The sequence below is a fragment of the Salmo salar genome, chromosome 10, assembly GCF_965601325.2.
Source record: "Salmo salar chromosome 10, fSalSal1, whole genome shotgun sequence".
Lineage (NCBI taxonomy): Eukaryota > Metazoa > Chordata > Actinopteri > Salmoniformes > Salmonidae > Salmo > Salmo salar.
In genome coordinates this window covers 121,215,924-121,240,679 of record NC_138300.1, presented here as the reverse complement: position 1 = coordinate 121,240,679, position 24,756 = coordinate 121,215,924, and the positions used below count along the sequence as shown (strand labels likewise).

The 24,756-nt window shown below is 43.4% G+C and overlaps 2 protein-coding genes across 5 annotated transcripts in view; one reads left to right on the top strand and one right to left on the bottom strand.

Annotated features, from left to right (window-relative positions):
* LOC106561715 (enhancer of mRNA-decapping protein 3) lies at nt 1-19,078 on the bottom strand. The gene is made up of 7 exons (XM_014125930.3): nt 18,936-19,078; nt 18,606-18,770; nt 15,048-15,265; nt 9,811-10,185; nt 8,314-8,467; nt 7,631-7,848; nt 1-6,744 (listed from the first exon to the last, which is right to left on the bottom strand). The coding sequence occupies exons 2-7, from the start codon at nt 18,767-18,769 to the stop codon at nt 6,410-6,412; spliced, it is 1,464 nt and encodes a 487-aa protein (XP_013981405.1). The 5' UTR covers nt 18,770; nt 18,936-19,078; the 3' UTR covers nt 1-6,409.
* A 4,591-nt stretch (nt 19,079-23,669) lies between these two features.
* The window catches only part of LOC106561719 (uncharacterized), a 40,056-nt gene continuing 38,969 nt past the window's right edge, over nt 23,670-24,756 (top strand). For all 4 annotated transcript variants that reach the window (XM_045688537.2, XM_045688538.2, XM_045688536.2 and 1 more), the window contains exons 1-3: nt 23,670-23,795; nt 24,275-24,494; nt 24,599-24,657. In XM_045688537.2, the coding sequence (XP_045544493.2) occupies nt 24,300-24,494; nt 24,599-24,657 (254 nt within the window). In that variant the 5' untranslated portion in view covers nt 23,670-23,795; nt 24,275-24,299. The remainder of the gene's footprint in view (nt 23,796-24,274; nt 24,495-24,598; nt 24,658-24,756) is intronic.

Here is a 24,756-nt window from a genome sequence, read left to right as displayed (position 1 = left end):
TAAGTTAATCAACCTTTTTATTTGTTAATTTTCTCATGACAACATGTTTTATTCCGTATGTGGACAATGAGCACAGAATAACAAATTGACAGTGAGGATTGTCCATCACCCCAGAATTATACGGTCATCTTCAACGAGACATTTCATCCATGCCAATTTTGCCAGGAGACCAGCTATATTCACCACATGGTGGTGGTTACTACTCTGGAAGCTGGCGTCTTTTCCATTGTGGCTCATTCGATTGCCTTAACTCTGCCCATGTGAAAACCAATTCATGTCGACATTCACAAGGCCTTCTGTATAAAATATTTAACAAAATACTATATATATCCTGTAACTCAACAAAGCATGCTGTTATGGCCCCCTGGTGGCCCAGATGGGAATACATCAATCATTCCATATTAGTCAGATGAGTTTGAGTTTACTTAAGTGTACCAAATGATACCTATTCCCATTTACACCCTGATCAAATGTAGGGCCCTAAGTCATATAGACCCTAGTCAAATGTAGGGCCCTAAGTCATCTAGACCCTGGTCAAATGTATATAAAGAACAGATGGTATATAAAAGGTCTAGACCATAGAAATAGATGGTAAATACTGTCATTAACAGAAGCTGACCTTTTCACATTTTTGTAAATACCAGAAGTCTCTTTCTCTCTTCCCCTCAGTTAGACAATGTAAACCACATCCATCACTGGAATATTTTGAGACAGGGCTGTAATATGTTTATGAGTTTGTTTCTGCTCTCTGGCCAAGTCTTTATGGAATTGTCATGCCAAACTGACACTGGCAACTATATCTACAGTGTTAGATCAGTCAGGTGACCCTGTAGGAGTCGGCCTCAGTCAGGTGACCCTGTAGGAGTCGGCCTCAGTCAGGTGACCCTGTAGGAGTCGGCCTCAGTCAGGTGACCCTGTAGGAGTCGGCCTCAGTCAGGTGACCCTGTAGGAGTCGGCCTCAGTCAGGTGACCCTGTAGGAGTCGGCCTCAGTCAGGTGACCCTGTAGGAGTCGGCCTCAGTCAGGTGACCCTGTAGGAGTCGGCCTCAGTCAGGTGACCCTGTAGGAGTCGGCCTCAGTCAGGTGACCCTGTAGGAGTCGGCCTCAGTCAGGTGACCCTGTAGGATCACAAATTCAAATAGAAATGTGCTCTCCCTTCTTTAGGAAGCTATAATGGAGACCAAAATTAAACAGATGGATTTAAAATGTGATAACATTTTTTTTTACAATTACTGCAAATAAAAAAAACAAAAATGGTTATCCTGTGGTTCTGGGCCTGTAAAATAAACTCTCTCAGAGTAGGAGTGTAGATCTAGGGCCCATATCGTATTCGCTATCTAGGGCCCATATCGTATTCGCTATCTCGGGCCCATATCGTATTCGCTATCTCGGGCCCATATCGTATTCGCTATCTCGGGCCCATATCGTATTCGCTATCTCGGGCCCATATCGTATTCGCTATCTCGGGCCCATATCGTATTCGCTATCTAGGGCCCATATCGTATTCGCTATCTAGGGCCCATATCGTATTCACTATCTAGGGCCCATATCGTATTCGCTATCTAGGACCCATATCGTATTCACTATGATCAAAAATGTAAAAAATGATCGTAGATCAGCACTCCTACACTGAGACACTTTATGAATCTGGGCCCTGGACTCTACCGAATGCATTTAGCCAGAAAAAAAACTAACAAAAATCCCCTTTTAAAAAAACACTAAGGATTGCTTAAATCATCATAACAATAAAATGTTTTTCCTAAAGTCCCAGACATATTGCCATGAGATTTAGGAGTGGTATCCCAGACACAGACTAGTCCTAAAAAGCACAATGGAGATCATCCATGGAAAATTAATTCATTTCAGTCAAGGACTAGGCTTAATCTGTATCCAGGAAATCAGCCTCTATGGTTTGAATAGAAATTCAATTGATTTGCTAATCCTTTCTCAAAAAGGCAGGTAGACCCACAGAGAGGAGGCCAGCAGACCCACAGAGAGGAGGCCAGCAGACCCACAGAGAGGAGAGGAGGCCAGCAGACCCACCGAGAGGAGAGGAGGCCAGCAGACCCACCGAGAGGAGAGGAGGCCAGCAGACCCACCGAGAGGAGAGGGGGCCAGCAGACCCACCGAGAGGGGGCCAGCAGACCCACCGAGAGGGGGCCAGCAGACCCACCGAGAGGGGGCCAGCAGACCCACCGAGAGGGGGCCAGCAGACCCACCGAGAGGGGGCCAGCAGACCCACAGAGAGGGGGCCAGCAGACCCACCGAGAGGGGGCCAGCAGACCCACCGAGAGGGGGCCAGCAGACCCACCGAGAGGAGGCCAGCAGACCCACCGAGAGGAGGCCAGCAGACCCACCGAGAGGAGGCCAGCAGACCCACCGAGAGGAGGCCAGTAGACCCACAGAGAGGGGGCCAGTAGACCCACAGAGAGGGGGCCAGTAGACCCACAGAGAGGGGGCCAGTAGACCCACAGAGAGGGACTCACAACCCCAATGGTTTACCCATCTCATTCAGAACACCCAGGCTATTGGGGATGAAGTCTGAAGCACGAGACTACTACAGATATAATTTGTCCATGGGGGGGGGGGGGTTGTTATCATCAATGCATAGGAAATCAATCATTTGTAATCTGGCATTATTATAAATGAACATGCTTTAAAAAAAAGGTGTTAAAAGAATGTTCTTTCTAGTGTTGGAAATGAGTGAGGGTTTGACGGGGAACCAACCAGAATCTACAGATTAAGATGTCCCTCCCCCTCAGTCACACATTATCCAATAAGGATCCAGAGAGAGAGAATATCTGGCCTACCCATTCTCTGGAGGGAAAAATACATTTTAAAAAATGGGTTTGATTCTTGTAAACAATATCCTCACAGCACCTTTTAAACACGAGGCAGTTGATAGTCTAGCAGTAAGCTGCTCTTCTAAGATTTCAAGTGAAGTTCACAACAACAACAGAAAATAAAAACATGTCGAGAGCACAAAGGTTTCATCTGCATTTTTTGGAGGGGTCGAATTTGAGTTATTGACATAGCCTTGTTCTGTTACCTGTTCTCCACCTATATAATACTCTAAGTACCCCAATTCATGTTGGTAAATTCAAAAGAATACAAGATAAAAAATTGCTGACACCACTCAAACCCTCTGAACTTTCAAGCCAATTATCTCAGAATCCTATTCACGCAGATTGAGCCTTTATAGTCCCAAGATCTGTTAATCACTGGGTAGGCACACAGCATGACTTTAGGGCATTCCCATCACGGTATGAAAAACCATTGACAAAAGTTAGTTAAAGGGGTTGTTCTCACTGTGTGTAAACAAGTTTCATTCACATGGTTTGAAATGTAATTGATACCAAAGATAACAAGTATCCAGGCAGGAGAGCTTTAAAGGGATGTGTGACATAATGCCTCTCTCTCTCTCTCAACCATGCAAGCAATTCAAACTGAAAAAAAAATATTAAAAAAGAAAAAATGGAAATATCAGATAAGGTGACGTTTCAACCATGCCAGCTGCCCATATCAACACAAATATCTGCTTGAAACCATTTCCTCGTTAATACAAATGTAGAAATGTACTGTAGAAAAATATCTAGAACTGAGTTTGTTCACATTAGCAACATCTCCTTCTCAACCCAAAAAAAGTTGAACAAAAGAAATGTCATCATGTTATATCATACTTTGAAACACAAAGACATATCCTCTAATTCTAATAAAAACATATCCTCTTATTCTAATAAAAACATATCCTCTTATTCTAATGAAGTCATATCCTCTTATTCTAATAAAAACATATCCTCTTATTCTAATGAAGTCATATCCTCTTATTCTAATGAAGTCATATCCTCTTATTCTAATGAAGTCATATCCTCTAATTCTAATGAAGACATATCCTCTTATTCTAATTCTAATAAAGACATATCCTCTTATTCTAATGAAGACATATCCTCTTATTCTAATTCTAATGAAGACATATCCTCTTATTCTAATTCTAATAAAGACATATCCTCTAATTTTAATAAAAACATATCCTCTTATTCTAATTCTAATAAAGACATATCCTCTAATTCTAATTCTAATAAAGACATATCCTCTAATTTTAATAAAAACATATCCTCTTATTCTAATGAAGTCATATCCTCTAATTCTAATGAAGACATATCCTCTTATTCTAATTCTAATAGACATATCCTCTTATTCTAATTCTAATAAAGACATATCCTCTAATTCTAATAAAGACATATCCTCTAATTCTAATAAAGACATATCCTCTAATTCTAATAAAGACATATCCTCTAATTCTAATAAAGACATATCCTCTAATTCTAATAAAGACATATCCTCTTATTCTAATTCTAATAAAGACATATCCTCTTATTCTAATAAAGACATCCTCTAATTCTAATAAAGACATACATAGCCTCAATTCTAATATTCTTATTCTAATAAAGACATATCCTCTTATTCTAATTCTAATAAAGACATATCCTCTAATTCTAATAAAGACATATCCTCTTTGCACAGCAGTCACTTCAAGTGCAGATAGTAGAATGATGCAAATTGTAGCATAGTTTTATAGACTGATTGACATTTGGTTTAGGCAAGTGTAAAGACTGTCCAAAGAAAGTCCAGGAGGCAGAAGATAAAGAGGACCACGTCAAGTAAGTGAGTCCATCTCACTCTCTTTACATACCAAAGAAAGCAGACATCTTGCAGGTAACATTTTTGCATGAGTGTTTTCACCCAACTTTCACTAAGAGAGGAGGTAATAGGTGGAGTCTTTGTAATAGGACTGAGCAAAACATCCCTCCAACCTTTCCTGTGCCGTCCTCGGCCAATAGGCTCAGGCCGTCCGTCCTCGGCCAATAGGCTCAGGCCGTCCGTCCTCGGCCAATAGGCTCAGGCCAATAGGCTCAGGCCGTCCGTCCTCGGCCAATAGGCTCAGGACGTCCGTCCGTCCTCGGCCAATAGGCTCAGGACGTCCGTCCTCGGCCAATAGGCTCAGGCCGTCCGTCCTCGGCCAATAGGCTCAGGCAGTCCGTCCTCGGCCAATAGGCTCAGGCAGTCCGTCCTCGGCCAATAGGCTCAGGCCGTCCGTCCTCGGCCAATAGGCTCAGGCCAATAGGCTCAGGCCGTCCGTCCTCGGCCAATAGGCTCAGGCCAATAGGCTCAGGCCGTCCGTCCTCGGCCAATAGGCTCAGGCTTGTTCTTCATCATGCTGTAGTACCAAGACACCAACAGAGAGTGATCTTAGGCACCCTTTATACTCATCACATTATCAGAAAATAACATGCCATGACCTTACCATGACAACCATTACTTAGCAACATAACATTATATTTCATGACATTACAGAACATTTTTACATAAAAGAAAAGTTAAAAAGACAATAGATCCGAGATCACATCTAAACATAGTAATCCTGTTGCCCTGAGACATGGCTGTAGACGCCTTAGGCCTGTGAAGGTTCCTGTCTGCAGCGTATTTCCTCCCCTGGACTGGGACAGCCCCCTGGGCCGGTGACGACCAACGTTTCTCCAACACTGAGACGGTATTTCCTGGGGGGGGGGGGGGGGGGGGGGTTGTCCAGTTTCTCCAACACTGAGATGGTATTTCCTTGTTTTTTCCCCCCTCTAAAGCCTCCGAGAATGTTGAGCCCAGTCACTGTATTAACACCAGGACTTCTTCTATGGTGCCATTCTTGATGTTGAATCAATTAACTGTACCCCAAGACAGTACATCTAGCGATGACCTGCTTACCCTTCACAGAAACTGAGGTTGCCGATCTGGATGAAATGGGTTCTCCGCATCGGCAGCAGGCTGCCGGACTGTTGGTTGGTTTTTCCTGTCATGGTTTCCTGGTTTCCGGACCCAACAATGTCTGAGGATATAGTCTATATTGTAAAAGGATATGGTCATAGGAGTTTCCAGCCATGTCTCAGGGTTGTCATCATCATACTTCTCCTCTCATTCCTTGGTTCAAATCCTGGAAAAGTGTTGTATGAATGTATCTATTGGACAAGTCTTCTCGAGAGTCATTAGTAATAAAAAGGATAAATGATTTTTAACACTTAAGTTAAAAGTCAGGAGAATTTAAGGCTTGCTTGTAGTCAATCCCCCAAACCCGGGGTTGTGTTCATCAGGGCACTCCAACAAGCTTTTCTTAACTTCAGATACTAACTCCCCCCCCCCCCCCCGTTTCATTTCATTTCCGAGTTTTCTTTCGTTTTGCACATAGTGAACACTACCCTGAATGGTCAGTGAGAGAGTTCAAAAGTTCAAATCGGAAGGTCAAAGGTCATTGCAGTCCAGTTAAACATAGTTCAAATTACTTTTCAGAACAAAACGTAGGGTACGCCCAAGAGATGTAGGGCGCGCCCAAGAGACGACGTGTAATTCGAACCCTTCAGTTACGCAGAGTGCAACGGCACCACAAATTTACAACCGAACGGAGAATGATACTTGATCCCAACTTCCTGGAACACCTGTTGGGGAACCCCAATATCACACAGGTAAACCCTTCCTACTCCCTCCGACAGCGGTAACGGCAGACCCAGAGACAGTGTCCACTTGGCTTCTACGGCGTGGCCCTGTCCGCTGACCGGAGGATCCAGGCTGAGCACGGGAGCTCTGTTCTGGTTGGCCCAGTCTACAGCGGCCTGGTACCACGGATGGTCCATAAGGAAGGTGTCCTCGTGACAGTCCAGGCAGTTGATGATAAGGTCCACAGGGCTGTCTGGAAGCTCTGGGAGGTGACATGAAAACATTTGTCACTTTAGGTTAACATTCAGGGATGCTTCACCCCCCCCCCTATACAGATTAACCCTAGACCTAGATTAAAATTGCTTTTCAGTCCAGGACTAGGTATAACCTGGGTCTGAAATCGGGAAACCTGGACTGGGAAACCGTCCCTTAGATGACTGCATAAACTTTACAGAGAGTGCTTGCTCATACCTGATGATAAAGACAAACAGGAGCAGATTGCAAACGAAACAACAACTGTATTCATAATGCCCTGACCCTACCATTACATAACACCGACTAACCCTAAACGCCATGACACATCCGTCCTGCACCTTTAATACTGGAGAAGGGTTTCCCCTCTGTCTTGTAGAGGGAGAGCTAGCTGGAGATCTACCATTCCATAACAGCAGCTCATTGAGACTGAAAAACAGCTTCTATCTCAAGGCCATCAGACTGTTAAACAGCCATCACTAACACTGAGTGGCTGCTGCCAACATACTGACTCAACTCCAGCCACTTTAATAATTAAGAAATTGGATGTAATAAATGTATCACTAGCCACTTTAAACAATGCCACTTTATATAATGTTTTCATACCCTACATTACTCATCTCATATGTATATACTGTACTCTGTACCATCTTGCCTATGCCGTTCGGCCATCGCTCATTTATATATTTTTATGTACATATTCTTATTCATTCCTTTACACTTGTGTGTATAAGGTAGTTGTTGTGAAATTGTTAGGTTAGATTACTTGTTAGATATTACTACATAGTCGGAACTAGAAGCCACAAGCATTTCGCTACACTCGCATTAACATCTGCTAACCATGTGACCAATACAATGTGATTTGATCATCATTTATTCAATAGCGGATCCGTCACCTTTAGCACTGGAGACGTGTTTTCCCTCTGTCTTGGTGTAAAGGGTGATCTCGCTGGAGACGGCATCCAGCATCTTGACAAAGTTAGGCAGGAACAGTATGACCTCCACCTCGTGGTTGGCCAGGTGACGAGCACAGCTGATGCCCTGGGCCCCCTGGACGTGAGGCCCACAGAGTAAAGCCACAGTGGGCCGCTGGTGCACATTCTTAGGGGTCAGTCTGCAATGAATGAAAGGTTAGGATTGAAGTCTGAAGGGAAGGGAGCAGAGACAGGATGTGATGCCCTGGGCCCACCTGGAAACAAGGGCCACAGAGTGGGGCCACAGTGGGTTGCTCGTTTACCTTCTTAAGGGGTCAGTCTGGAGGGAACATGTATCATATGATTATTCTTTTTTTGTTGTTGTTGTGTCTAGCAATAAATATTGGATACAAATCAATAAACCATTTAACTTAAGTCTGATTAAATCTGTACAACATGAAATAAGTGGACAAAATAAGCATTAGAAGTCTGTAACTGGCATGGTGATCATCTTTCCATTCATTTTGAATTGTTGTAAATACTCACGTCTACAAAACAGATTGTCTGGGACATAGACTCATTTAGAGTACTACTTGAGATCTTAAAATGGCTGACAAAATGTTTATGTCTGAGTGTAATGGTGTCCAAGGTTGTGTGCTTCTTACCTGTTGGGCCCGCCCAGCAGCGTCAAGGCCATCTGACTGGCACACACACCTGTCATCTCCAGCCTCCTCTCCAATGAGAGGCCATAACGTTCAGCTACTGACAACAGACGCTTGTGCAGCTCGTAGGAAATACTGGGCACCACCAGGCCTGAGTCTACGGAGAAACACACAGAGTAAAGCATTGGCTGCTAATCACAGACAGGTCAACACTTCAGAAGTTTAAATACTGTTGATATTTCTTTATCTTTTCCATCTTCTGCTTCTCCTTGGTTAGAAAAAACGGTAGCAACCGACAGCACAAATGACAGTTCTCTCATCTATTTTTTTATTTTACCTTTATTTAACCAGGCGAGTCAGTTAAAGAACAAATTCTTATTTACAATGACGGCCTAGGAACAGTGGGTTAACTGCCTCGTTCAGATTGCAGAACGACAGATTTTTTACCTTGTCAGCTCGGAGATTCAATCTTGCAACCTTTCGGTTACTAGTCCAACGCTCTAACCATCTATATGAATGCAGCTGCCACTGTATTGAAGCCATTGGACGCAGTTTATCATAGCGCATTGTGCTTTATTACGGGCGATAGGATCAGTACACATTGCATTTCGTATCAAAAGGTAGGCTGGCCCTCCTTGAAGTCTCCTAGATATTTGTTGTCTATAAAAAGAGCCTCTTGCATGAAACTCCCTCCATACCTTACCTCATTGTTAACCTTCAGATGTATATGAAGTTACCAGAACCCGGATTCAGGGATCGCTAACCCTGGAGATCTCCCGAGTGGTGCAGCGGTGCCTTGCGTCACTACAGACCCGGGTTCGATCACGGGTCTGTATCACAACCGGCCGTGATTGGACGTACCATAGGGCGGCGCACAATTGGCCCAGCGTCGTCCGGGTTAGGCGAGTGTTTGGCTGGCGGAGGCTTTACATGTAGGCCGTCATTGTAAATAAGAATTTGTTCTTTAACTGACTTGCCTAGTTAAATAAAAGGTTAAATACACAACTAAATAAATCCTTTCCATCTCAACCAAGTTCAGTAATTCTGCTTTAAAAAAAAATGTAGCGCTTCTCATGTGGAATGATCTCCAAAAGTCTTTAACGTTGGTGGCTCTAGCAGATGTTATAGAGCCTTTAAACTGAAGAAAGTGTTTTTTTCCCCCCATATGATTGTGTTCTGTTTTTCGTGCGTTGTGGTTGCTTTTCATGTAATTTGTGTATATACACTGAGTGGGAAAAACATTAAGAACAACTGCTCTTTCCATGAAAAAGACTGACCAGGTGAATTCAGGTGAAAGCTATGATCCCTGATTGATGTCACTTGTTAAATCCACTTCAAAAATCAGTGGAGACGAAGGGGAGGAGATTTCTTTTTTAAGTATGAAGACATGGACTGTGTATGTGTGCCATTCAGAGTGTGAGTGGGCAAGACAAAATACTTAAGTGCCTTTGAACGGGGTATGGTAGTAGGTGTCATGTGCAGAAAAGAGAAGATGCATACCAGTGCAATACTCTTTGGCCCCAGGCTGTGGGACAGCTATCTGCCTGTAAACCACAGGTTTGGTCTCTAGAATGTTCTTGTCGTGGCGGTATTGCGACGGCTGCTGCTCTTGCGGCGTACCGCGCGACCGGGCGCCGTTACCGCGGCGATCTGACCCGGCGATCTGTGAGAACACGGCAGCTTTGTCGAAAAGAGCCAGGTTCCCCTCGAAGTCAAAGTCTGTGTCAAGCCCATCGTCCATATTGTCCCCGAAACACTCATCGTCCCTGTGCTGCCTCTGACCACCACCTCCGTTCTTTACGCCGTTCTTTACGCCGTTCTTTACGCCGTTCTTCTTCGGGGTGACCTGGGTGGCGCCCCGACTACTGGACGACCCTGTGAGACCAAAACAAAAAAGGAGTTTAGAAAGCTGATACAATATGCAATGAGGAAATGAAATGATGATTTTCATTCAACTACCATCCTAATATGTATCACCCATTTTGAATGTAATGTTGTTATAATGTCTATCATAAAGGTTAGATTTCAAAACTGGCCGATGTCATAACGTGGGAGTTTGTCTTTTCTCAAAATGAGCCATTGATCATATTTTTGCAATATTCCTACCTGGAGAAATGTGTAATTTAACAGATGGCCCACTACATTTCTCCTATTTGTCTGCCTCTTCAGTCCCAAGGTGCATTGCATGGTGCCGTTGTATGGCCGTTGCGAATTAACATGATGAGACTGTAGATTCCTAAATTGATAGCTGTAAAATCACCTAAATAAACTGCACTAACTAGCTACTTCACATGTTGATATTGACCTTTATATTATTGTGTGAAGCTATGTTAGCTTGCTAGCTAGCAATCTAGCCAGCCCATAGAGCGCATTGCATTGTGGGTTTTGTAGTCGACTTGAGCTGCAACAGATTTCCACAATGATTTTATATGTTCCTACCAACCTTATTATAAAAATGACCAGCCGTGACCACAGTGCCGGATCTACTTCCCGACAGTGAGATTAACTTGTAGATACCATTTTTATGCCACTGCATCCAGTATGAAGGAAGTTAGAGGTAGTTTCGCAAGCAAATGCAGGTGCAGGTGCAGTAGTGGTAGTACAGGTGCAGTAGTGGTAGTACAGGTGCAGTAGTGGTAGTACAGGTGCAGTAGTGGTAGTACAGGTGCAGTAGTGGTAGTGCAGGTGCAGTAGTGGTAGTGCAGGTGCAGTAGTGGTAGTGCAGGTGCAGTAGTGGTAGTGCAGGTGCAGTAGTGGTAGTGCAGGTGCAGTAGTGGTAGTGCAGGTCAGTAGTGGTAGTGCAGGTGCAGTAGTGGTAGTACAGGTCAGTAGTGGTAGTGCAGGTGCAGTAATGGTAGTACAGGTCAGTAATGGTAGTACAGGTCAGTAGTGGTAGTACAGGTCAGTAGTGGTAGTACAGGTCAGTAGTGGTAGTACAGGTCAGTAGTGGTAGTACAGGTCAGTAATGGTAGTACAGGTCAGTAGTGGTAGTGCAGGTCAGTAGTGGTAGTACAGGTCAGTAGTGGTAGTACAGGTCAGTAATGGTAGTACAGGTCAGTAGTGGTAGTACAGGTCAGTAGTGGTAGTACAGGTCAGTAGTGGTAGTACAGGTCAGTAGTGGTAGTGCAGGTGCAGTAGTGGTAGTACAGGTGCAGTAGTGCAGGTCAGTAGTGGTAGTACCATCTGAACGGGACGCACCGTTAGACCCAAACCGTTGCTGGCAGCAGTGCAGCTGAATTGTGAATTCACATGGAATTTCATCCATTTTTCGTATCGTTTTAACGGAAAACCAATTTAAAAACGAGCTGTTTAAACATTGAGATTTTGTCACCTCCCTAGCCTATTTAATAAACTATAATATCAATTGGAGTTTATGACAACGAAAAGACTGTCAATAAGTTACAGAATTAGAGACAAAACGCATGCAGTATCAAGCCATGGAACGCGCTGATTGGCCAGCTCGAGCACTCATCACACCTACAACTTGTTATTCATTCAAATCCAGCACTTTCACGCCACCGACAGAAAGTGCGCTCATAATTCTGGTTGTGAAAACAGCAAAAAAAATATATTTTTGACACACCCCTGGACCAAAGTATTCAGACCTCTTCACTTTTTCCACATTTTTATACATTACAGCCTTATTCTAAAACGGATGATATAACACATGTTCCTCATCAATCTACACACAATACCCCATAACGACATCACAGTACCCCATAACGACATCACAGTACCCCATAACGACATCACAGTACCCCATAACATTTCTGCAGCATTGAAAGTCCCCAAGAACACTGTGGCCGCCATCATTCTTAAATGGAAGAAGTTTGGAACCACCAAGACTCTTCCTAGAGCTGGCCGCCCGGCCAAACTGAGCAATCAGGGGAGAAGGGCCTTTGTCAAGGAGGTGACCAAGAACCTGATGGTCACGCTGACAGAGCTCCAGAGTTCCTCTGTGGAGATGGGAGAACCTTCCAGAAGGACAACCATCTCTGTAGCACTCCACCAATCAGGCCTTAATGGTAGAGTGGCCAGACGGAAGCCACTCCTCAGTAAAAGGCACATGACAGCCCGCTAGGGGTTTGCCAAAAGGCACCTAAAGGACTCTCAGACCATGAGAAACAAGATTCTCTGATCTGATGAAATCAAGATTGAACTCCTTGGCCTGAATGCCAAGCTTCACGACTGGAGGAAACCTGGCACCATCCCTACGGTGAAGCATGGTGGTGGCTGCATCATGTTGTGGGGATGTTTTTCAGCGGCAGGGACTGGGAGACTAGTCAGGATCAAGGAAAAGATGAACGGAGCAAAGTAAAGAGAGATCCTTGATGAAAACCTGCTTCAGAGTGCTCAGGACCTCAGACTGGGGCGATGGTTCACCTCCCAACAGGACAACGACTGTAATCACACAGCCAAGACAACGCAGTAGTGGCTTCAGGACAAGTCTCTGAATAACCTTGAGTGGCCCAGCCAAAAGCCGGACTTGAACTTGATCGAACATCTCTGGAGATACCTGGAAATATCTGTGCAGCGACGCTCCCCATCCAATCTGACAGAGCTTGAGAGGATCTACAGAGAAGAATGGGAGAAACTCCCCAAATACAGGTGTGCCAAGCTTGTAGCGTCATTCCCAAGAAGACCCGAGGCTGTAATTGCTGCCTAAAGGCGCTTCAACAAAGTACTGAGTAAAGGGTCTGAATACTTATGTAAATGTGATATCAGTCATTATGGGGTGTACACAATAAAGGTCGACCGATTATGATTTTAACGCCGATACCGATTATTGGAAGACCCCCCAAAAAAACTGCTACCGATTAAATCGGCCGATTTTTATGTAATAATGACAATTACAACAATACTGAATGAACACTTATTTTAACTTAATATAATACATAAAATAAATTTAGTCTCAAATAAATAATGAAACATGTTCAATTTGGTTTAAGTAATGCAAAACAGTGTTGGTGAATAAAGTAAAAGTGCAATATGTGCCATGTAAAAAAGCTAACGTTTAAGTTCCTTGCTCAGAACATGAGAACATATGAAAGCTGGTGGTTCCTTAACTATAGGACTATTTCTCTCTATACCATTTGTATTTCATAGACCTTTGACTATTGGATGTTCTTATAGGCACTATAGTATTGCCAGTCTAATCTCGGGAGTTGATAGGCTTGAAGTCATAAATACCGCTGTGTATCAAGCATTGCTAAGAGCTGCTGGCAAACACAATAAAGTGCTGTTTGAATGAATGCTTACCAGCCTGCTGCTGCCTACCGCCGCTCAGTCAGACTGCTCTATCAAATCATATACTTAACTATAATAAACGCACAGAAATACAGGCCTTTGGTCATTAATATGGTCAAATCCGGAAACTATAATTTCAAAAACAAAAAAACGTATTCTTCCAGTGAAATACGGAACCGTTCCGTATTTTATCTAACAGGTGGCATCCATAAGTCTAAATATTGCTGTTACATTGCACAACCTTCAATGTTATGTCATAATTATGTACAATTCTGGCAAATTAATTACGGTCTTTGTTAGGAAGAAATGGTCTTCACACAGTTAGCAACGAGCCAGAGGACCCAAACTGCTGCATTTACCCTGACTCTGCTTACACTGAACGCAAGAGAAGTCACAATTTCTTTCCCTAGATAATATTGCCTGCCAACATGAATTTCTTTTAACTACATATGCAGGTTAAAAAAAATATATACTTGTGTAATGATTTTAAGAAAGGCATGTTTATGGTTAAGTACATTTGTGCAACAATTGTGCTTTTTTCGCCAATGCGCTTTTGTTAAATCATCACCCGTTTGGCAAAGTTGAAGTAGGCTGTGATTCGATGATAAATTAACAGGCACCGCATTGATTATATGCAACGCAGGACAAGCTAGTTAACCTAGTAACATCAACCAGTTAACTAGTGATTATGTGAAGAATTCTTTTTTTATTTTTATAAGATAAGTTTAATGCTAGCTAGCAACTTACCTTGGCTCCTTGCAGCCACAAGGTCCTTTTGATGCTGCACTGGCGTAACAGGTGGTCAGCCTGCCACGCAGTCTCCTTGTGGATTGCAATGTAATCGGCGTCCAAAAAGGCCGATTACCGATTGTTATGAAAACTTGAAATCGGCCCTAATTTAAATCGGCCAATCGGTCGACCTCTAATACACAATACCCCATACTGATGAGAAACAAAAAAAACGATTTATTCAATATTAGAATATGGCTGTAACATAACAAAATATGGAAAAATTGGCGGGTCTGAATACTTTATGAATGCACCGTATAGTACTACCACCATCGCTTACATTTACGATCGCTTTAGTTTTGTTAAAAAAATAGCCTATTGAGTCTTATTTTGTCCCAACCTGTTTCAGGCTGTTTTCTTCCAACTTGGTGCCTAATGAACATGACCCTGCAGTGTTCTGGTTTCTATTGGTGCCTAATGAACATGACCCTGCAGTGTTCTGGTTTCTATTGGTGCCTAATGAACATGACCCTGCAGTGTTCTGGTTTCTATTGGTGCCTAATGAACATGACCCTGCAGTGTTCTGGTTTCTATTGGTGCCTAATGAACATGACCCTGCAGTGTTCTGGTTTCTATTGGTGCCTAATGAACATGACCTGCAGTGTTCTGGTTTCTATTGGTGCCTAATGAACATGACCCTGCAGTGTTCTGGTTTCTATTGGTGCCTAATGAACATGACCCTGCAGTGTTCTGGTACTTACAGGAGTTGTGTCTCCGTCGGAAACCCTTGGGCTGGCCCGGCACGTCCAGGTGTTTATCTCCATAGCTTTTAGAGCACTGCAGTTGCGGTGAAGCCAGCCTGTCCTGGGTCTTATGGTGTCCTCTGTGTGGGACTGAGACCGGATCGCTGCTCTTCTGAACCACACCACCTCTACCACTCACTATATCCAGGACCTTCAGCTCCTTGATGTCCACAGCACTGTGGGAGAATAGACAGCCAGACAGTCACATAAAAGCTGATGTCCACAGCACTGTGGGAGAATAGACAGTCACACAAAGGCTGACGTCCACGGCACTGTGGGAGAATAGACACTCATAGACAGTCACATAAAGGCTGACGTCCACAGCACTGTGGGAGAATAGACAGTCATAGACAGTCACATAAAGGCTGACATCCACAGCACTGTGGGAGAATAGACAGTCACATAAAGGCTGACGTCCACGGCACTGTGGGAGAATAGACAGTCATAGACAGTCACATAAAAGCTGATGTCCACAGCACTGTGGGAGAATAGACAGTCACATAAAAGCTGATGTCCACAGCACTGTGGGAGAATAGACAGTCAAACAGTCACATAAAGGCTGACGTCCACAGCACTGTGGGAGAATAGACAGTCACACAAAGGCTGTGGTAGACGACAGGGAATTCTGGACTGTGAAAATAGAATTGATCTCAACCCTGGTAGACAATCATACAGCCTAAAGGCAATTGGTTTGACAACTTTGAAGGTATTTTCTCCTGAATTAATTAACGCGGTGTACATTTGTATCATTTGACAAGAGGGAAGTGTGAAACAGCATGTCTTTTGGGGTCTGAGACAGACAATCAACTGTTGGTTTGCACATGTAGCCCTATGTCACATTGGCAAAATACAGAGGGGTAAGTTTCCCAAAAGCTTTGTAGTACTAAGATTTTTTTTTTTAACCATTGCCTAAAATCTGTGTTTGACTTGTATTTAGGTTCAGGAACTCTGCAACCTTTGTGAGCTAGATATTCTATAAGACGTGGAACAGAAGCAGTAGAACATTTGAGTTGTGAGTACACAGTTCTGGTGAGCTCATGCACAAGTCAAGCATCGTCTACAATAGTGTTGCAAGTTATACCGAAACTTATGTACTTTAAAACGATGCTAGAAAATGAAAAACAGTTCGGTACTAGAATTCTTGTTACATTCGGTACGTCTGTCAAATGTGTTTCACGTCATCTACTGATTGAGAGAGGAGCGAGAGCACCGTTCGGTAGAAGGGAGAGCACCGTTCGGTAGGAGGGAGAGCACCGTTCGGTAGAAGGGAGAGCACCGTTCGGTAGGAGGGAGAGCACCGTTCGGTAGGAGGGAGAGCACCGTTCGGTAGGAGGGAGAGCACCGTTCGGTAGAAGGGAGAGCACCGTTCGGTAGGAGGGAGAGCACCGTTCGGTAGAAGGGAGAGCACCGTTCGGTAGAAGGGAGAGCACCGTTCGGTAGAAGTGAGAGCACCGTTCGGTAGAAGTGAGAGCACCGTTCGGTAGAAGGGAGAGCACCGTTCGGTAGGAGGGAGAGCACCGTTCGGTAGGAGGGAGAGCACCGTTCGGTAGGAGGGAGAGCACCGTTCGGTAGGAGGGAGAGCACCGTTCGGTAGGAGGGAGAGCACCGTTCGGTAGGAGGGAGAGCACCGTTCGGTAGGAGGGAGAGCACCGTTCGGTAGGAGGGAGAGCACCGTTCGGTAGGAGGGAGAGCACCGTTCATACCTCTTGCTCCACTTCCTCATTGCTAGAGAGCCTGCCATATTGTTAGAGAGCCTGCCATAAGGAACCATCGAACTCACTGGGAGTCTAGGCACCGTCACCACTTGTGATGTGCATTAACCCTGGATGACTGACAGAGGGCGCTGTATTGAAGCCATCTTGGTTCTCCTCCATTGTAACAAAATATTTTTGGAAGCGTTAGATGGATTAGATAACATCACGAAAACGGTTCTGGATGGACAGATAGCTACCAACAATGGCAAGAAACTGCCACGTGGGGAATCATAAGTGACTCGTTTCAGCTAGTTTAATCTTTTTCTTCATACCATGTCTTGTTTTGAGGTGTTTTGAGTGATTTAAAGTCACTGCTAATATGGCAAAAATTTGTTAGCTAGCTAACCAACAAGTAACGATGTATTTAAGAGAAAACAACCTCATTGTGTACATTTATTTACATTTCAATAAACATTAGAGACTAAATATAGTTTACATGTCAACAATCTAAACAAACCCTGTCTGTTTTGCTCCATAGTTGCGCACGTGCAGGTTTTGTTGCTAAACAACCAACCCGTCTGAAGGTTTTGTTGCCAATAGGTTTTGTTGCTAAACAACCAACCCGTCTGAAGGTTTTGTTGCTAAACAACCATTATTTCCTACTCCTACTGGGGAGGGTCAATATGGCGAACCGGTGGTTTCAAAGCCTCTCAATGGCCAATACATGGCATCAGCCATCTAGGGTTTATATACATCATTGATAATGCAACGCGACATGTAGAAATGTTGAAACTGTTAATTACTGTTCCCAAAACAATGTCCAGTACAGGCTAGAACACTACAATGCAAGAACATACCGGTAGCGTCCAGCTTTGTGGGCTAACTTTCCTTGCTAGCTTACAGTCGAAGCTAACATCAATTCACTACCCTCGTACGTTGTTTGTGAAAATACGTTAACCATAAGTCAAAATATTGCTGATTACAAAACTTTATAAATTCACTTAGTCTCCCCCGCCTAACGTCTCTTTCAGTCAAGACCATCTTTGCTCGAGCCTCGAACTGACTTTGTGTGAATGACGTCACGGGTCTTAAGGACAGCGTACACTTTTATAAAATAAGCTATTGCAAACGTTGTTGAGCAGCACAATAAAATAAGTCCCCAATAGAAAGTAAACAGATTGTTTTTCATCTGTAGCCCAATGAAATCAGTTAAAGCGAGATCAATAACTCATTGCATGCACACACCTATTGAATATGCATTCACCTGTATTGTGAATAGGCCTAAATGACATCTTGATTTACCCAGTTTATCAAGAGAGATTTACCATTCAAATACATTTCCATTATGTTGTATGGAGTTAGATAGGCAACAAAAAAAAGTCTGATTGGATGATTGATTAATTAATGTATTAATGCATTAATTCTAAAATCAAACATGTCAAATGTAATGATATTGCTTCTACACCTGCATTGCTTGCTGTTTGGGGTTTTTATGCTGGGTTTCTGTACAGCACTTTTAGATATCAGCTGATGTAAGAAGGGCTTTATAAATACATTTGATTTGATTATTGAACTCAGAAGATCTATCTGGATCAAGTGCCATTCTTTGACTTTGGCCAATACACCTTTTTGTTTTTACCTTGGTATCAAGTATCGTGATGAATCCTGTATCGTGATACTAAACCTGGTATCGAAATAAAAAATGCTGGTATCGTGACAACACTAGCCTACAATTGAGTTATTATAAATCATAGTATTACAACGCTTTCAGGAAACTCTATGAAGATAAGATAATTTCCAGGACAATAATAAACAGTAGTACCTAAAAGTGACCTCGGGCACAGTGCACTTGACTCCATTGTGGAAGGGCTGTTTGAGGGAGATGGTCTGGCTGGACTGGTCCACAGACGACACCTCACCTTGGTACACTCCCAGGGTTTCACCGCAGTTTATCGACACCAGACTACCTAACCAGTCTGCGGCCATGCTGTAGAGATGTCATGAGAACATTTGAGTTTAAAGTTGAAATATTAACTAGCTAATTCTAGCCGACGTTGTCAGTTTGCTAATAACATGGCCTCCGACGAGGTCTCATTATCTCGTTCAGAATGGCAATACATGTCTTATTGTTTCATGGAGAAAAGTAGCCTACCTTTTGTGATATTCCGTATAACGACTGTTTTAATTTAATATTTGAACAGTTGCCCAAAATGGGCTATTATTAATTAAAAATGATCAAAGCAAGCGTCCTTAGCTTTGTTTCAGAAGCATGAGCTAGCGTCGCACAACTTCCGGTGCGCGTAGCCAAACACATTTCAAAATAAAAGTAAGCAGTGTTGCAGGGCGCATCTATTTCACCAGACATGAAATGCACAATGACATTTATGTTTTTGTTATCACATTTCATGGAGTGAATATATATATTATTTAACATTTAATTTTATGGAGTGAATATATATATATTATTTATTAAGAGTCTAAGACATGGCCTCCCGAGTGCCACAGTGATCGAACACTAAGAACCCACCGACAGTGTTATTGCGCAAAATATGAATGCAAAAGTTCAACATTCACTTTCTGCTACCATTTCTGTCAAGCTGTGCATACAGTTTGACGCATATGTTCCATAAATCCAATTTATGCACCACACCAAACGCACTGCAACTGCCTCTGCAACGCAATACTGCAAGGCAAACGCAGCGTTTCATTGGAAATTCATGTCATTCTGTGTACCAGAATACAATGATGCTGTCGGTGTGTTCGAAGCATAAGGCACTGTGTTAGCTGTGCCACTAGAGATCCTGGTTCGAGTCCAGACTCTGTCGCAGCAGGCCTCGACCGGGAGACCCATAGGGCGGGGTACAATTGGCCCAGCGTCAGTGTTTGGCCAGCAGGGATGTGACTAACAGAAATTGAATAATGTGTCCCTGAACAAAGGGGGGGAGGGGGGGGTTAAATTCAAAAGTAACAGTCAGTATCTGGTGTGGCCAACAGCTGCATTAACTACTGCAGTGCATCTCCTCATGGACTGCACCAGATTTGCCAGTTCTTGCTGTGAGATGTTACCTCATTCTTCCACCAAGGCACCTGCAAGTTCCCGGACATTTCTGGGGGGAATGGCCCTAGCCCTCACCCTCCGATCCAACAGGTCTCAGACATGCTCAATGGGATTGAGATCCGGGCTCTTCGCTGGCCATTGCACAACACTGACATTCCTGTCTTGCATGAAATCACGCACAGAATGAGCAGTATGGCTGGTGGCATTGTCATGCTGGAGGGTCATGTCAGGATGAGCCTGCAGGAAGGGTACCACATGAGGGAGGAGGATGTCTTCCCTGTAACGTACAGCGTTGAGATTGCCTGCAATGACAATGACAACAAGCTCAGTCCGATGATGCTGTGACACACCGCCCCAGACCATGACGGACCCTCCACCTCCAAATCTATCCCGCTCCAGAGTACAGACCTCGGTGTAACGCTCATTCCTTCCACGATAAACGCGAATCCGACCATCACCCCTGGTGAGACAAAACCGCGACTCGTCAGTGAAAAGCACTTTTTGCCAGTCCTGTCTGGTCCAGCGACGGTGGGTTTGTGCCCATAGGCGACGTTGTAGCCGGTGATGTCTGGTGAGGACCTGCCTTACAACAGGCCTACAAGCCCTCAGTCCAGCCTCTCTCAGCCTATTGCGGACAGTCTGAGCACTGATGGAGGGATTGTGCGTTCCTGGTGTAATTCGGGCAGTTGTTGTTGCCATCCTGTACCTGTCCCGCAGGTGTGATGTTCAGATGTACCGATCCTGTGCAGGTGTTGTTACACGTGGGCACTCTTGGCATTCTCTCAACAAGCTTTAAGCTTTAGGAACAGCTCAAATAAGCAAAGAGAAACGGCAGTCCATCGTTACTTTAAGACATGAAGGTCAGTCAGTCCGGGAAAATTTCAAGAACCGAAATAAATGCTTCAGACATAAGTAACAGACACATCTCAACATCAACTGTTCAGAGGAGATTGCTTGAATCAGGCCTTCATGGTCAAATTGTCGCAAAGAAACCACTACTAATGGACACCAATAAGAAGAAGAGACTTGCTTGGGCCAAGAAACACGAGCAATGGACATTAGACCAGTGGAAATCTATCCTTTGGTCTGATGAGTCCAAATTTGACATTTTTGGTCCCAACCGCCGTGTCTTTGTGAGACGCAGAGTAGGTGAACGGGTGATCTCTGCATGTGTGGTTCCCACTGTGAAGCATGGAGGAGGAGGTGTGATGGTGTGGGGGCACACTTAACCAGCATGGCTACCACAGCATTCTGCAGCGATACGCCATCCCATATGGTTTGCGCTTAGTGGGACTATCATTTGTTTTTCAACAGGACAATGACCCAACACACATCCAGGCTGTGTAAGGGCTATTTGACCAATAATCAGAGTGATGGAGTGCTGCATCAGATGACCTGGTCTCCACAATCACCTGACCTCAACCCAATTGAGATGGTTTGGGATGAGTTGGACCGCAGAGTGAAGGAAAAGCAGCCAACAAGTGCTCAGCACATGTGGGAACTCCTTCAAGAAGACTGTCGGGAAAGTATTCCAGGTAAAGCAGGTTGAGAGAATACCAAGAGTGTGCAAAGCTGTCATCAAGGCAAAGGTTGGCTACTTTGAAGAATCTCCAAGAAAAAATATATTTAGATTTATTTAACACTTTGTTTTGTCACTACATGATTCCATATGTGTTATTTCATAGTTTTGATGTCTTCACTATTATTCTACAATGTAGAAAATAGTAAAAATAGAGAAAAACCCTTGAATGAGTAGGTGTGTCGAAAACTTTTGACTGATACTGTATAAATAAATTATTCGATAAAATATTGAATTTGGCCTTTACTACTATAGCCCATAGAAATAACACCTTCAGAAATGGGAAAAAATACAGTCCAACAGTTTTTCATAAGGAATACGGTTTTGAAGCGTCTGTCCTATGTCTAGGACATATAAGAAAGCTCAACAAATATATATATATTTTTTTTACATATTTAACCACTTTTTTTGGGTAGGCACAAAAATACCTCCATAATTCCATGAACTTTTTAAACCAGTACCGGTTACCTTCAGAGGATTCCCAAAACACTTGTGGGAGAACATCATTTTGTTTGCGAGAATCTCCACCTAATCACAGTGGGGTCACATTAGTTGGTAGACCGAGAGGTTCGGATGCTACAAACAGAAGTTGTCACATCAGCGTTTTGCCGACTTCAGACGAGCAAAGCGGAGAACACCATCATGTTCGTTAGAGTCTCCCCTTTCCATAGAGGGATCATAGGTCTCACAAACACAGCTTCCACCGCAGATGCGGAAGGCCGCCATTGGCGGATGCGGAATGCCGCCATTGGCAGATGTGGTGGATTGAGACACATCCAATGCAAAAACAAAAAAATATCTTAAATTGACGGATTTGATGGGGATTTTGTGTATCATGTTACTTAGATTGACACACTGGCTGATTTATAATGTGATGATTTGACAGAAAAGTAATAACTGGTTTGGTTGATAAAATACTTGTTAAATTACCCATGAAGTCACATCAAATATGGTGTGAATAAGAGGAAGTCTATATGACTAAATACAGAGAAGTATTGCATTCATAGCTACACACGTGATTTATGTGCAACAACTGACTGAGCTGGAAGCCATTTTCTCTCAAAGCTAACGCCTACAGGTAACTGCCAAAATAAAGAAAACACTTGAGTAAATGAGGGATACAAAGTATATTGAAAGCAGGTGCTTTCACACAGGTATGGTTCTTGAGTTAATTAAGCAATTAACATCCCGTCATGCTTAGGGTCATATATAAAAATACCCAGTTGTCCATTATTTCGGCTACCATGGCAAAATCAGTGACTTTGAAAGAGGGGTGTCAAAGGAACATAGTGGGTTTAAACGGTGTGTGTGTGTGTGTGTGTGTGTGTGTGTGTGTGTGTGTGTGTGTGTGTGTGTGTGTGTGTGTGTGTGTGTGTGTGTGTGTGTGTGTGTGTGTGTGTGTGTCACAGTCACCAGATCTCAACCCAAGTGAACACTTTTGGGAGAAATTAGAGCGGCTGCCTGAGATAGCGTTTTCTCACCACCACCATGAACAAAACACCAAATGATGGAATTTCTCATAGCAGAACGTTGTCGCATCCTTCCAATAGAGTTCCAGACACTTGTAGAATCTATGTCAATGAGCATTGAAGCTGATCTGGCTCGTAGTGGCCCCGAAGGCCCTGTTAAGACACTTTACGCCGGTGTTTCCTTTATTTTGGCAGTTACCTTTATGTTATGATCTCAGTGGCCTGCAGTATTTCTCACTGTCCTGTTGAGACAGAGCAAATAACAATGTGTTATAATACAGCTCTTTGTCAAGTCATCATTAATCTCACACCCGTCATGTCCCATACCAAAATACAAACACAACTTCCCTTAAATCATGCGCATAACATCGTCGTTATTCATATCTATTCATAGCTATACAATAGTTTTACTTATTCCAATGACGTTAAAGATTGAAACTAATGCCATATACCTGAATACATCAATTTATACTGTAATGTTTTGACAATGATTACTTTACCGTAAACATGAAACCCAAATATTTATTTCACGATGCTCGGTTGCAATGTGTGGGTGAATCAATTAGTAAATGTACTGTATTTTATTATTATTATTTTTTTTTTAAATGTCAAGCATCGGTCGTGTTAGACTCCACAGAGTGGAACTCCTGTCATCTCATCATGTCAACAAACAGTAGGCAGTAGGCTGCTGCTGAAGCAGTGAGGTCACAGGGAGACAATATAGCCAGCCCAGGATTGGACTTAGCTCACCCACGCTCTGCAACGCGTCCCTCTGTATGCGGGTAACCATGACTACCGTCTGCCAGGGCTGCACTCTCAACAGCTCCCTGGCTCCCACAATCAGGGCAGCTGAAAGACAGCAGTAGGGACAGAGCTATTGAACAAGAGAGGTGTTTGAACAGCAAGGTAAGAGACAGCTTCTCATATGGTATACTTACTCACTGAAGATTCTGTTTTCTGGTTATGTAAGTATTTTGAAAATGTTTATTTGGCCATTCTAAAGTATTAGTTACTACTTTGTGTGCTTAACAGTAGGCCACATGTGAACTGTATGTAGATGGAATACATTTACTCAGTTTACAGAAGGTTAATTCACACAGAAAACATTTATAATGCGTCCACATTTGTTTTCCTTGTAAGGTTTTTTTATTTTTAATTCTATTTGACTGCAACACAAACACAAGGCATTTGGAGTCCAGTCAGTGGTGTTATAATTAACTGCACTGCATTGTTAAAGATTGGGTGTGAACTCAGAGCAGAACAAACAAACACTGGAAAAGTCAAGGCATGTTTTTCCATGAATAGTCGTAATAATAGCAGACTACGAACTGCCACTAACATGAGACTCAATCAATCCTTGTCCCCTTTTTCCACCCTCTGGTCAGGGCCTGTGGATTCAGTCTGTGACGGATGGACTTGGCCCAGCTATGGGTGGGTGAGGACCGCGGCCTCTCCCACGTGAAAGGCAGTGATGACTGGGGTGATGAGTTAGGAGGACTGAGTGTTAAACCCTTCAGTCATTCCCTCATCCCGCTCAGAGACTCTAGTCCACTCGTCCTCGCCGATCTGGACATGTGGGACAGCAGGTCTCACTTTAAATCTCAGGTAAGGAACGATTTGTGATTTATGTAGGTGACTTATAATTTGTGTTATGAATGAATTATTTAGATCGTGGTGAGGCATTTTGGAGTGATATTATGTTGTGTTAGTCCTCAGCATGGAGTCTGGCATGTATGACTGGAGGGTTCCTCTCCAAAATGAGCACCAGGTGAGGGCAGAAGCTTTTTTGTAGCCTTAAAGACATAAAGTTAGTTTTTAACCTCTTGGCTGTACTTCTATTCAAGGCTGCACCTTGACTCTAGGTTGG